Below are 15,011 nucleotides of genomic sequence, written 5' to 3' on the forward strand. Positions count from 1 at the left end.
TTTGTTAGTCTGGATGGTGGGTTGGTTGAGGCTGTGGGAGCAGTGAGCAGGGGCCAGATCCTCAAAAAGACTAATGCCTGGAATGAAGAACTGCTTTTAGCAGTTATTTTGAGGTAATAGATAAACCAGAAGTAATTGTAAGACGGGAATGGAAGGCGTCTTGCATCCTTTTCCAGTGTCATTTTTCCAGTGCAGTTGGGCACAGTCCACAAACTATGTTTTATGCACATCAGCTCCAGGGACCTTCTGAGAAACAAGAGTGATATTACTTGACATGAATGTGCTCAAAAGCCATTGTGCTGGCATTATTTGCTCTGGCCTGGGGAAACAAAGCCCACTAAACCCACTTAATTAAAAGGGCTTTTTAAAAAAATTGTACTTTAAGTTCCTGGATACATGTGCAGAATGTGCAGGTTTGTTACATAGGTACTCGTGTGCCATGGTGGTTTGCTGCACCTATTGACCCATCATCTAGGTTCCCTCTTCCTGCCCCTCACACCCCAACAGGACCTGGTGTGTGTTGTTCCTAAAAGGGCATTTTTATTAGGTTGTCTTTAGTATCATTTGGCAAACTCAAGTGAGGGCTAGATTTTTGATGCGAGTGAAAGAAATGAAAATAGGGGTGGTTTGGATGGAAGGATAGTTGAAGGGATGGAAGAAATTAGTCTTTGACATAAATTATAGGAGTCTTAAATTGAATCCAACTGGGGAGGACTACCCCACACCCACAATAAATAAGAAATCCTCAAATTTGCATAGTAAATAACTGAGTTTTACTTGCTAAGCGGCATTTTTGGCTGATTTGTGTGCTGTATCATAGAGTGCTGCATATTTTCAGACATCTCTTGCTTTAAAAACAATCACAGAGATTTTGATAGGACCTGGGGTCAAACTAATAATAGTAACAAATGCTAGTTATTAAATATGCAGTAAATTCTAGGCACTGTGCCCAGAGTTTTCATACATTACATATAACCCAGAAATCCTACAAGGCAAGGCTTATCAGGGTCACTTCACGTAAAGCCTGAGCCTTATAGAGCTTTGCAATTTTCCTGACTTCATGTGGTTCATAAGTGTCAAAATTAGAACCATAGTCTGAATTTGTTTAGAACCCACATTGTTCCACTCCTTCCTGCATGAAGCAGATGTTCTGTCTTTTAATTCATTTCTCTTCTCACTACTGCACCGTCTCTCTAGGCAATAAAAAGAAGGAACCTGTGGCCAGTGTACTAAATCCAGATATAATAAATAACGGAGAAAATGAGAATTGAACACCATTTGGAGACTGCCTGTGGGCCTCATTTTCGTAGGGTCCATCCACCCCTAGCTCCAGGGTTCTTTGGGAGCTGATTTTGCCCAGGTGCTGGCACATGGGACCAGATCCAGCACTTCCCAAATTACACTGTTCTTTCCTTGAGTCAGCCCCTGTGAGTCCTTGTGCCCAAATCTGGATCCTTACCTGCTGTCCAGCTTTTCCTTGCTTCCTTCCATGAAGGCTGCACCCTGCTCCCTATGGGAAAGGAAGCCCAGAATAACCTTCCTTCCCTTCTCCTGACTCAGAGCATTCCAACTCCCTGCAGATGTCCTCTGTTTTGTCACATTGCTCACTTGGAACTTCTCTGATAACAGCCCCTTCCATGTAATTGTTTACTTTGGCAGTGAACACTACATACCTACTCATCTGCTCTGGGTAATTCCGCCACACTCAAGATTTTTTCCGAGTCTACCTGTGAGTCAAGTCAGACTTGGAACAGAATCTAACCTTGAAAGATAACTCTGAAGTTAGAGAGGAGGTTTAGAAAGCAGATGAAGTTAGAAAGAGAGGAGAATGTAATCTGGTGACTTATTTGAGACTGGCACTGAATCTATACACTAATAAGTGAGCTCAACTGAATGGTAAAGTATCAAAGCCTCTGTCTCAAGTGGTGGATAAGGAAAGACCTAGGAAATGACTGTGTGTCAACCATGTCCAGAAATTGGATTCCTATAAATCCTGGTATACTAGGAGCATATAGTAGATTTCTATGCTGACATAACAAATGCCATACAGTAAGACACTTTAAATAACATATTGATTATAACACCCTTCTGTAGGTGAGAAGTATGGGTTGGTTCTGCTGGTTTCTTTGCTTGGGGTTACACAGGCCCAAATCAAGCTGTCAAAGCCTGACAATAAGTGTGTCTTATTGGGACACACTATGAAGAATCTCATTTCAGGCTTATTCAGGTCATTCTATTAGGAACCCAGTTCTTAGTGGTTGTAAGAAGAGTGAGGAGTAAGTCCTCTTTCTGGCTATCAGTTGGAGCTGCTATATTTTCTCCAGGCCTGTCTCTGGTCTTTGCGTGTGGGCCTCTACTTTTGAGTCAGACTTGGGACATTGAACCTGTCTCATTCTTGGAATTTCTCTAACTTCTCTCTCTGCCTCCAGATGGAGAAACATCTCTGCTTGTAAGGGCTCGTATAATTAGATTTGGCCCATGTAGGCAATCCAGTGTAATCTCCCTATTTTCAGGTTGGTTTCATAATTTTAATTATATTTGCAAAGTGCCTTTGGCCATGTAACATAACATATTCATGGGTTTCAGGAATGAGGATACGTGAAGCTTCGTGGAGCAATTATTCAGTCTCCCACAGAGGTAGAATATGTCTCTCTGACAGACATGCCAGCTTTGATAAGAAAAGAAAAAACATAATTCGCTATCATTCTCTTGATTCTTGTCTGTATCTGCCCCAAGGGAAAATCCTGGTTTTTCATTGCACCTAAAGGCACCTGTACATGTGCTTAAGTGTACATGTTCATCAGGTGGTGGGTAGCAGAGACTCACAAGTTATGTTTTCATCAAAAGAAAGAAGAAATTTTTCAGTCTCTTGAGATCATAGAGGTCATTGAAAAGGTCAGTGCAGAAAGGTGTTGTTGAGTGCAGCGGGGTGAACCCTCCTTGCTGAGATTTACAGGATTGTTTTGAAAATTAGTGTGATTCTGGATTTGAAATTACCTGTCACATATAGACATTAGGAAATGTTGTTTAGCGAAGATATTTGATATTCTCAGAAACTCCTCCAAGACTTAAGAAGGCTGTTGTCATAACAAATTTATATTAGTAGCTTTTATTGAGCATGTACTATTGTAATAGTTAATTGGACAGACTGCAAGTGCTCATCCACTTTGTGTCTTGCTTTCCATCCTTGGTTCATATGGAGACTACATTGCCAGTCCACTTGTAGTTTGGAAAGGTCATGTGACTACCCCCCCTTGACACTGAAATATGAACAGTAGCATGCTTTTTCCCTTTCAGATCAAAGTGTTTGAGAGCCAGTCTGCCACCTCCATGATTTCTCTTCCATGCTGAGATATGGAGCCACAGTATAGAAGCAGCATGGATCCCTGGGACACCTGACAGCAAAAAAACCCTATTAATTCATGTCAAAATTTATTTGCATAAGAGATAAACTTTTAGTGTGTTAAGCCATTCAGATTTCAGCCTTTTCCCATTGCATCTCATACATACTTTTTCTGTATAATACACAACTACTAATTCCATTGTTATTATTATTTAAATATTTTAACTACCAAGAAAATAGTGCATGTATTCTTGTTGCCAAAAATTCTAATACGGATAAATCAAAATTTCACTTCCTTACTATGTCCCTCCAAAATTCAATCCTTCCTCAAATGTAACCACATTTTTTAAATCCTGCATGTAGTATTTCTAAATGTATTATAGGCTTTTTCTTATATACATGTGCAACAAAAATACACTGTGAGGGTTTTTTTGTTTGTTTTGTTTGCTCTTTTTTCTTCTTAATTTTTATTTACTTATTTATTTATTTTTTTTTTAGAGACGGTGCCTCGCTCTGTTGCCCAGACTGGAGTGCAGTGGTGTGATCATAACTCAGTACAGCCTAGAAGTCCTGAACTCAAGCAATCCTCCCGCCTCAGCCTTTCAAGTAGCTAGGAGTACAGTTGGGAGCCACCGTGCCTGGTCATTGTGAGTTTTAAATATACATCGATAACTGTTTACATATTGCTCTACAATATGCACCTAAGGATAACTGTTTACATATTGCTCCACGATATGCCTTAGAATTTTGATATTTCAATAACACATTTCTTTTTACTTTGAGAAGAAAGGATTTACTCGGAATGACAAGGTTCTAGGAAATGTGCCTTAACAAGAAAACCTCAATTAGTAAAGGACATTAGGAAAACTAGGCACTAGAACAATTTCCAGAATCCACAATAGAGATCATAAGCTGAATAAAGTCCAGAGAATTCAGGGCATGAGGTAGTCAGGGATCTGTATCCAGAGTTCAGCCATGGGGTAGCAATGGGACCAGAAGGAGTAAAGGTGAGGAAACTGGTGGTGTCTTGGACAACTTTTCTGAATAGGCTTGGCAATCTCTGAATCATCATTATCAGCATGAAGTTGTAGGCTGAGCTGTCCAGAGGCATGCTCTGCTAGAGTCTTCCCTTCCCACTTCTCAGGCAGAGTGTGGCTTGCTCCCCTGCATCACCCAGTTATGATATTAATTGATTCTGGGAGAGCTACATCTCTTCAATACTCTGGTGGTTCATTGCACCCTTTCCAGTGTAGCAGGGTTGAGAGTTGTCTTGATGCCTGATAAGAAAGAGTGTATGTGGCCCTTGGGTATGTGGCCCCCTTGAGTATGTGGCCCTCCCACCACTGAGGTTGAAGCTGTGCAAATGGATGTGATTGATGATTAATGACATTTAAAACAGGGCAAGTAGTACCAATGAGTAGTGGCATAGTGTAGATTCAAGGAGGGGGGAATTGGAGGAGGGATTTCCTGAGACTAACTACCTCAATGACTCTGTAACTAAATGGCTGAGTGTGCATATGTCTTTAAAAAAGGGTCCAGATATTATCCCCAGCTCCAAATACTTCCTACCATCACTGACTTCTTTGCAGAACAGAGAGTGGATTTTTTGTTGCTGTGTCTGGTGGCCTTTGTTGCCACCAAACACTGTTGTAGGGTGCTGGTTTTCAAGGCAAGTATTTCCAGAGTAGATGGAGAACCATTGTAGATGCTGCAGTTCCTTATTGAATCGACTGCAGGTAACAAGTATAGGTTGAGTCCAAATCTCTATCTTCATTACTGTTATAACCCTGACTTGATTCCAATCAACTGAAAATTTTTATAAAGGTGATTCTGCACTAGCCGTTTGCAAAGTTATCAGATGATCTGTAGTAAAATTTACATCACTTCTCACTGTGAGGTAGGGGCATTGGGCCAGGTGTTATTCTCAGATCCACAGAGGGAGGAGTCCCAGACTAAAAGGAACAAAAATGAAGACCCTGATGAAGTTTTGAAAGAGTCACCCACTCCATAACAGACTGCTCAGCACAGAGACCACCCCTGCTGTTAATGTTTCTAAGCCAATGCCTTGATGTTAGGCCCAGAAGCCTCCTCAGTTCACCCTCTGTAGTCCAGGGATATAGGACTGTGGGGTGAGGTGGTTGGGGACGAGGCTTTTTTTTTAAAGCCGAATAACTCAGAACAGGAGGAGGAGGAGTCATACGTCCCCCGGAGTCAATGAAAGACCACTATGCAACTTCTGTCAGAATTCCCCATTCCCACAAAACACAAGCCACCCCCTTACTTCTAAGAGCTGCACCCCTGCTCTCAGCACTAGGTCCCATATGGGGGTGGCTAGAATTGGCTTCCCCAACTTCTGACTCTAACTTCTCAGAAGAATGAAGGCATTAGTCTGAGCAGGGTAGCCTCAAATCAGCAGAAAAGAGAGTTCCAGAGATTTCCAGGTCCTGTCAGGAGTTAACAACCTTAAGTGAGATCTGAGGACACTATTTATACCAGAAGAGAGAAGGGCCAACAGAATCCCAGCCCTGTATAAGCCCTGGGAGGCCCTGGACAGGGATCCTCTGATGTAGTGCCCTTTGAATTCCCAGGATCCTGGGAGGTGACAGCATTGAACCACGCTTTGGCATCAGACCAGTAGAGAGCAGGGTTCCAGACCTTCCAACAGTGATGGTGAAGACCCTAATATTTGAGGCAACTATTCACACCAGATCAGAAGGGCCCCACAACATCTAGGCTCCTGCTGTCAGGCCTGAGAAGCCCATGAATGGAGTGGCCAGATATAACATTCTCTGAGTTCCACCTCTGGAGTTTTAGGGAAGTTAAAAAACTGGTGCCAGAGGGAGGTGTTAAATCAGCAGAAGGAGGAGTCCCAGGCCCTCCTAGGAGTTAAGATAAAAACCCTTTGTGAGGTGTAAGGGTAATAGCCATGCTCTTGCTGTTAGTGGTAGCCAACCTTGGGCAAAAACCTCTTATATAGCACCCTCTGAATTCCCTCTTTGGAAATTCAAGGAGAGGACAGCATTGGACCAAGGTTATGGCCTCAGGCCAGCAGATGGAAGAGTCCCAGGCCCCAACAGAAGTAAAGGTGAGGAAACTGAGTGAGATCAGAAGGAACCACCCACCACAAAAGAGAGGGGTTCATAACAGAGTCTGCCCCTGCTCTCAGCCCAGGGAGGCCCCAGGTAGGAGTGGCTATTGTGACACTTTCTGAATTCCATTACTGCTTTCTCAAAGAAGTAAAGAGGTTTAGGTTGTCAGAGGAGCTATTTCCAGGCCTTGCCAAAAGGGGATACAAAGATCTTGAGTGAAGTTTGAGGGGGACTTCCACTCCAAAAGACTGGGGCCCCATGGATTCATGACAGGTCCAGGACAGGGCCTGATGAAGCACCTTCTGAATTCTGGTGAGAACTCAGGGAGAGGAGGGCACTGGACCAGAGTGCCAGCTTCTGGTCAGCAGAGGAGGAGTCCCAAGCCCTAAGAAGACTAAAAAGAATCCAGAGTTCTGAGGGAGCCATCCACCCCAGATCAAAAGGGGACAGCACAGAGTTCCATCTGTGCTGTCAACCCTGAGGGACTGTGGGGTAGATATGTTAGGCTGACTTTATCCTTTCGTAACTCAGAGATCTGAGGGCCTTGCTCTGAGGGGATAGGTCCAGGTCATCACAGGGTGAAGTCCCAGACCCTAGTAGAAGCCAAGGTGAAAACCCTGAGTGAAGAATGAGAACACTAAGGATCCCAGAATACAGAAGGTCCCTCAGAGTTTTTCTGTTGTAGTCATCCTAGATGTCCTCAGGCAGGTGTGATCAGATGAGTTTCTCTTTCAGTTTCTCCACCAGGGTAGCAGGGAAATGAGGGGACTGAAATGAGGGGTCAGTCAAGTAGAGGGATCCCAGAACCTACCAGAAATCAAGAGGACAGTTCTGAATGTGAACTGAGAAAAGAGTCCCTACCCAAGAACAAAGGGGCCTCCACAAAGCCTGGACCTGCCAGGCCTGGCTGTCATCACCCAGTAAGCCCCAGGCAGGTCTGGCAAGTGGCAACCTAAAACACACCCTAGTTATTTCACAGAGTACTCAGGGGGCAGGGAAATCAAAGAATAGGGGCCTTGTTTTTCCTTGAGTAATGCACCAAGAAAACTTGCAGAGGTGGCCATCAGTAAAGCTAAAATTGTATCTCTCTGCTGAATGGGCACACCCCATTTTATCTTCTCTCCTTCAGGTCACGGGATCACCTGCCCTTTTGGCTGCTGCACCTGAACGGAGTCATCATGCCTCGAGGTCAGAAGAGTAAACTCCGTGCCAGGGAAAAACGCCGTCAGGCCCGAGGAGGGCTGGAAGATTTGATAGATGCTCTGGCCATTTTAGAAGAGGAGGAAGAATACCCCCCCTCCCCTTCTTCTTGTTTGAAGGATGTTTCCCAGAGTTCACTTGATGGGACAGCCAACAATCCCCATGGACTTTGGGAAGCCCTATCCATCAGCACATCTGCTACAGCTGCTTCACACACAAGACATACCGAAGGAGTCAACGACCAAATGGAAGAAAGGCCAAGATGCACACAAGATCTAGCAGCCACTGATAACTTTCCCAGAGGCCCTCTAGGTGAGAAAGTAATTATGTTGGTGCATTACTTGCTGTACAAGTACCAAATGAAAGAGCCCATTACAAAGGCAGATATGCTGAGAAATGTGACCCACATGTGCAAGAGCCAGTTCCCCGTAATCCTGAGGAGAGCTTCTGAGCACCTAGAGCTGATCTTTGGTCTTGACCTGAAGGAAGTGGAGCCTAATAAGCACATCTATGTCCTGATCAACAAACTAGATCTAGACTGTGATGCAAGGCTGAGTGATGAAACAAGCGTGCCCAAGACTGGCCTGCTGATGACTGTCCTGGGTATTATCTTCACAAAGGGTAATTGTGCTGCTGAGGAGGAAATCTGGAAAGTGTTTAATATGATGGGGTTATATGATGGAATTGAGCACTTCATTTTTGGGGAGCCCAGGAAGCTCCTTACCAAAGATTTGGTGAAAGAAAATTACCTGGAGTACCAGCAAGTGCCCAACAGTGATCCTCCACGCTATCAATTCCTATGGGGCCCAAGAGCCCATGCCGAAACCAGCAAGATGAAAGTTCTTGAGTTTTTGGCCAAGGTAAATAATACAGTTCCCAGTGAATTCTCAACCTGGTATACAGAGGCTTTGCAAGATGAGGAAGAGAGAGCCAGAGCCAGAGTTGCAGCCAAGGCTCGCATTAGTGCCACGGCCGGTGCACGTTCCAAGGTTAAGTCCAGCAACTCCTCCCAACTGCAGTAAAGTCTGAGGCAGATTCTTCACTTTGTGTTTGAAAAGAAATCCACATTCTGAGCTGTGGGAGGTCAGGGTGGGACTGGAGACAACAAGGTGAATAACATGTTTGTGTTAATGTTCTATGTGATGACTTGGAATTTTTTAAAGATGATGTTCCTTTAATAGATGGTTAAAGTAGCTTCATTATCTAAGTTTGTGAATGACATTGCTCAAATTTTGCTGTATGTGAGATTAAGAGTAAGCGATGTATTGCTTTATAAATCAAATTGGGAAACTCTCCATTTATTTAGTGATCGAAACATGATAGCATGGTAGTAAATTGGGCATTTCCTAATTCAATGTGAAATAATTTAGGAGTTTAATAAATGGGATCAAGAAATAGAGAAAGGAGGGCCAGGTGCAGTGGCTCACACCTGTAATCCCAGCACTTTGGGAAGCCGAGGCAGGCAGATCACGAGGTCAGGAGATCGAGACCATCTTGGCTAACACAGTGAAACCCCGTCTCTACTAAAAATACAAAAAATTAGCCAGGCGTGGTGGCGGGCTCCTGTAGTCCCATCTACTCAGGAGGCTGAGGCAGGAAAATGACGTGAACCCGGGAGGCGGAGCTTGCAGTGAGCTGAGATCACGCCACTGCACTCCAGCCTGGGTGACAGAGTGAGACTCCATCTCAAAAAAAAAAGAAAAGAAATAGAGAAAAGAGTAAAAGATGGCTAATTATTACATTCCCTATTGACTTTTATTCTGTTGTTATGTAAAATTAAGATATATATGCCAGGATATGCTTACATTATTCAAGAATATATAATTACATTGTAATAAATTAGGCCTTTTGCCCACTGGTTCATTTATTCCTCAAACATTAATTGAGCATCTGCTCTTTGGAAGGCCTTGTGCTAGGATGTCAGGATAAGGAAGATCTACCTGTGCCCACTGGATTTTAGAATCTAGGGGTAGATATTACATAAGGAATATGGTGAGATACCTACTAAGACCTAAAGGACAAGTCAAAGAAAGTGAGAATGTAGGGGGAGGGTTGTCTAGATGAGAGCATCAAATGTAAATATCTTAAGGCAAGTGGGATTGGAGGTGTTTTTTTTTTTTTTCTCCTCACTCTTGTCACCCAGGCTGAAGTGCAGTGATGGGATCACAACTCACTACAGCCTCAACTTCCTAGGCTCAGGTGATTCTCCTACCTCAGCCTCCAGAGTAGCTGAGACTACACGTGCACGCCATTGTGCCTGGTTAATTTTTTTACATTTTTAGTAGAGATAGGGTTTTGCCATGTGGCCCAGGCTGTTCTCCAACTCCTGGACTCAAGCAATCTGCCTGCCTCTGCCTCCCAAAGTGCTGGGATTACAGGTGTGAGCCACTGTGCTTGGTTGGTAAGATGAGGCTCTGAGAGTGGTGAGCAGTGGCCATCCTCTCTGAAGACATGTTCAGGGTTGAAAGACTTAAGGTCTGGAATGGACAAGTAATTATAGCAGTTGCTTGGGCTCATGGATAAACCAGAAAGAAATCTTCACCTGGGGCAGGAATGAAAGGTTTCCTGTGCTCTCCTAACTCCAGTGCAATTGACCACAAACCACGTGTTCTATGCACATCATCTCCAGCAAGTTTCTGAGAAAAATACTGTCTTAACATGGGATGCTCAGAAGCCACTTTACTGGCACTCTTTGCTCTGGCCTTGGAAAGACAGAGCCTGTGTTATTTTATTTTGTGTTGCTATAATAGAATGCCAGAGACTGGGTTACTTTTAAGGAAAAGAATTTTTTTCACAGTAGTGGAGGCTGGGAAGTTCCAAGATCAAGGCATTTGGTGGCATCAAGGGAGGGATGTCTTGCTGGGCCATCCCATGGCAGAAAGTGAGGTAGTAAGAAAGGGAAAGCGAGAGAAAAAGGGACCAAACATACTTTTCGAAACAAACCCACTCTTGTGATAAAGGTATTAATCCATTTATAAGGGCAGATCTCTCACGGCCTGATTACTTCTCATCAGGCCCTACCTCACGATACTATTGGATTGGGGATTAAGTGTCTAACAGTTGCCTTTTTGGGAGACACATTCATATCATGGCAGAGTCCATTCCATTAATAGGGTGTTTAGACTAGGTTATCTTGAGTGTAATTTGGCAAACTCAAAGCAAGGGATAGGTGTTTTGATGGGAGTGAATGAGGAAGTCCTTGACACATTTTCTAGGAGCATCTAGTTGAGCTGCATCTAGCTGGGGAAGATTCTCCCAACACACAATATAAAAAATGTATATCCTCAAAAAGTTTCTTATCAAGTAAGTAACGTTCTCTTGGTAAGAAGCATTTTGATTGCTTTGGTTTTCCATGTCCTAGAGGGCTGCATATTAACATCTCCAGGATGAAAAATAAATTAAAAATTTCCAAGAGGGGAAGGTTGGTAGTGTTAGCAATCTAAAACATAATAGAAACAACTGTTAGTTATCAAAAACCCAGCACACACTAACACTGTGCCAGCTGCCCTACACAAATAACTTACATTCTAAAAGTCAGACTTCACAAGGTATATGCTAGCCAAAGAACAAAATGACTTCATCAAGCCCACTTCACAAAGAACTTGAGGCTCATAGAATTTTCGAGTTCACATATAAGTGACAAGGCTGAGTTGAGACCTCCTAGTCTGAATTCCTCTACAGCCCACACTATTCCACTCCTCTCAGCCTGAAGCAGATCTTAGGGCTATTAATTCATTTCACTTCTCACTACTCCACAATGTCTCTCAGACAAAGAAAAGAAAGACCCTGTCGCCAAAGCACTAAAAGCAGGCCCTAAAATGGAAGGCAGAATGAGAATGAGACACAATCTGGGACTGTCTGTGGGGTTCATTGGCCTGGAGTCCTCCCACCTTTAGCCCAGATTGTTCCGGAGCTGACTCTGCCCTGGTCCCTTCACATGGGTTCAGTCCAGCACTTTCCCACATTACCGTGCCCTTCCCCTGGATCTTCCCCACTGTGCCCTTCTGTCTGAACTGGAACTGATCTGCTGGCCAGCTTTACTGTGTCCTTCTCTGGAGCCTGCACTTGCTCCAGAGGAATAGACAGCCCAGACTTGCCTGCCTTCTCCTGGACATAGAGACTTCCAACTCCCTAGAAACCCCACCCCTCACCTTGAATTCCCCCTAACAGCAACAGCCCATTCTATGTAATTGTTCACTTCAAATAGTGAAGCTTAGACACCTATTCATCCCTGGGTGCCTCCACCACACTCAAAGTGCTTTCAAATCTGCTGGTGAGGAGAGTTTGATTTGGGATAGAATCAACTGATACTTTATCCTGAAGCAGAGATATAATCCTGAAGTAGAGAAGAGGTTTTAGAAAGCAGGTGAGATTAGAAAAAGAAGAGGTTTTAATCTGGTGACTTTTTGAATGTTGCTACTGAATCTATACACTGATGAATGAGCTCAACTAAGCGCCAAAACTCAAAGCTTCCCTCCTAGGTGTTCAGTGAAGAAAGACCAAGGAAATAACTGTGTAGCAACCATCTGAAGAGAGTGAATTCTTATAAATTCTGTAGTCTTTCCAGAAAGTTGTAATAGTTTTCTATGGTAGCTGTAACAGATTACCACAAATGTAGTGGTTTACAACAGCACACGTTTATTATCTTTGTAGGGTTTATTGTCTGCGTTTCTGTACGTGTGAAGGATGGAATGGTTCTGCTAGATTCTGTACTCAAATTTTCACAAGGTTCAAATCAAGCTTTCAGCTGGCAGTCTTCTTATGAGACTCTGAGAAGGTTCTTCTTCTGAACTCATTCAGGTTGTTGACAGAATCCAGTTCTTTGTGGTAATAAGATTGAGGTCCTGTTTCCTAGCTGACCATCAGCTGGAGCTGGCAGGCCTCTCTCCAGTCCTTGAATGTGGGCTCATACATTTTGAGTCAACACTTGTAGGTTGAATTCTTCTCACACTTGTAATCTCTCTAACTTCCCCTCTGCTGCATCTCTCTTCTGCCTCCAGCCAGAGAAAGTTCTCTGCTTGTGAATTCTCATGTCATGATATCAGACTTACCTGAATAACCTAGTGTAATATTTTTATTTTAAGTTCAGTTGCATAACCTTAATGCTTCTGCAAAGTGCCTTTGGTCATATAACAAAGCACATTCATTTTTCAAGGATAAGGGTATAACCATCTTTGTGGAGCAATTATTCAGCCTACTATTAATGTAGACAATGTGTCTTTGGCAGTGCTTTGATAAGAAAAGAATAAAATTAATTCACCATAATTCTCCTGACTTTTGTTTCTATCTGCCCCAGGGGAAAATCCTACTTTTCAGTGTGTGTAAAGACACACTGCACAAGTGTTTAGGTGTGTTAATCAGGTGGTAGCAGAGACTCCCAAGGTATTATTTAGACCATGAACTAAAAGGAAGAATAACATCCTCCATATTTTGAGATTATTGCAAAGGTCAGTAGAGAAAGGTACTATTTAGTGATGAGAGACAAAGGATCATCCTTGCTGAGATTTTCATGGCTCTTTAGAAAATTGGTGTGATCCTACATTTGAAAATGACTGTCACATGGTACACACTAGAAAAATTTCCCAAATTGCAAGGCAGTTTTGGCCTTCTTAGAAACTTTTCCAAGAATAGAGGTTGTTGTCAAAACAAAGTTTCGTATTTGCTTTTTATTGAGCATCTAATAGGTAATAGATTGTGGGAGAGACTCCAAGTTTCCATCCACTTGTTTTGCTGTCCTTCCTGGGCACATGGGGAGACTGTATTCCCCAGTCCATTTGTTGTTAGAAAGGGCCACTGAAATATAAACAGAAGCTATGCTTGTCATTTTCAGGCCAAGGCATTTGAGAGTCGGTATGTCAGTTCTATTCAGCAGCAAACGTGGAGCTCTCATGATGAGATGTGGTGCCACATGATGGAAGTAGCCTGGATTCCTGGGTCCTCTGACAGTGAAGACCCCCTGTTAACTCACATCAGATTTTATGGGTGTGAAAATTAACTTTTGTTGTGCTAAGACTTTAGAATTTCAGGCTTCTTCCATTACATCCACTAGCAGTGACTATTAGAATATTGCACAGCTCCTATTTCTGTTGTTAGTTTTACTCAAATATATTAATTACTCAAATATTCTTGATGGTTAAGAAAATTCTAACACTATGGATAAATCACAATTCTGCTCCCTTACTCTGTTCCTCCAAAGTCTATTCCCTACCAGAAGTAACCACCATTAAAAACCTTGACTCTTTTATTTTTATGTATATTCTAGGCTTTTTTCTTACATACATGTGGTAGGAAAATATATTGTGAACTTTTAACATATATATATATACTGATGTACATTTTGTTGTACCTGTTGCATTTGTCACTAAATAAAATGGATGCAGGAACTTTCCATGAGAGCACGTATAGATCCACCTCACTGTTTAAGCTACTACCAAGAATTTCAAAGGACATATGTATCATAATTAACAATTCTTCTACTGATGGATGTATAAGGTGTTTTCCATTTATTGCTATGACTAATAAGATTGAAATAAACATTACTGAACATGACTTCTTGGGTAAATGTAGATATTTTATTACAGGAAAGACGTAGAAAAGTATAAATTCAGTTAAAGTGTAAAGAATGTGATGATTGTCAATTTTTTGAATACTACTAAACTTTCATTCCAAAAATGTTGTATACTCTCATGGGTATTTTATTTGATAAATTTTAAACTTGGGATAAATGTTTAGCCAAGTTGTATTGTTTCACTGCTATTTCAATTTTAATTTCCATTTTCTAAGTAGGTTGAACAGAAAATGAACTTAATCCCTCATCCAAAGTGAGACATCGGTAGTGATGTCTTCAGCACTGAGATTTCTCTGGGCATTTGCTTTAAAATTCTCATATGTCAAGAAAACTTTTGTCTTCACTTTGAGAAGAAAGAACTTGGTTAGTATGACCAGGGTCCAGAAAATGTGCCCTGACAGAAAAACCTCAGTTAGTGAAGAACATCAAGAAAACCGGGGACTAGAACAATTTTCAGAACCCATGAGAGAGATCACAAGCTAAACTAAGTCCAGAGAACTCAGGGTAGGGAGTGGTCTGGGATCTGTATCCAGAGTTCAGCATGGGATAGCAATGGGACCAGAAGGAGTGAAGGTGAGGAAACTGGTGGTGTGTTGGACAACTTTTATGAATAGGCTTGGCAATCTCTGAATCATTACCAGCATGAAATTGTAGGGTGATCTGAGTAGGCAGATCTATTGGATGAAAGGCCAAGAGGCATGCTCTATTAGACTTTCCCCTTCCCACTTCTCAGGCAGGGTATGACTTACTCCCTTGCATCACCCAGTGATTATATTAATTGATTCTAGGAAAGCTCTCTTCACTACTATGG

At 42.5% G+C, this 15,011-nt stretch overlaps 1 protein-coding gene across 1 annotated transcript; it reads left to right on the forward strand.

The window, feature by feature from the left end:
- Nucleotides 1-7,561: 7,561 nt before the first annotated feature.
- Nucleotides 7,562-9,335, forward strand: MAGEB10 (MAGE family member B10). The gene has a single exon (XM_015443306.4). The coding sequence runs from the start codon at nt 7,611-7,613 to the stop codon at nt 8,652-8,654; it is 1,044 nt and encodes a 347-aa protein (XP_015298792.1). The 5' UTR covers nt 7,562-7,610; the 3' UTR covers nt 8,655-9,335.
- The last annotated feature ends 5,676 nt before the right edge of the window (nt 9,336-15,011 follow it).

Source organism: Macaca fascicularis, chromosome X (assembly GCF_037993035.2).
Source record: "Macaca fascicularis isolate 582-1 chromosome X, T2T-MFA8v1.1".
Taxonomy (NCBI): Eukaryota; Metazoa; Chordata; class Mammalia; order Primates; family Cercopithecidae; genus Macaca; species Macaca fascicularis.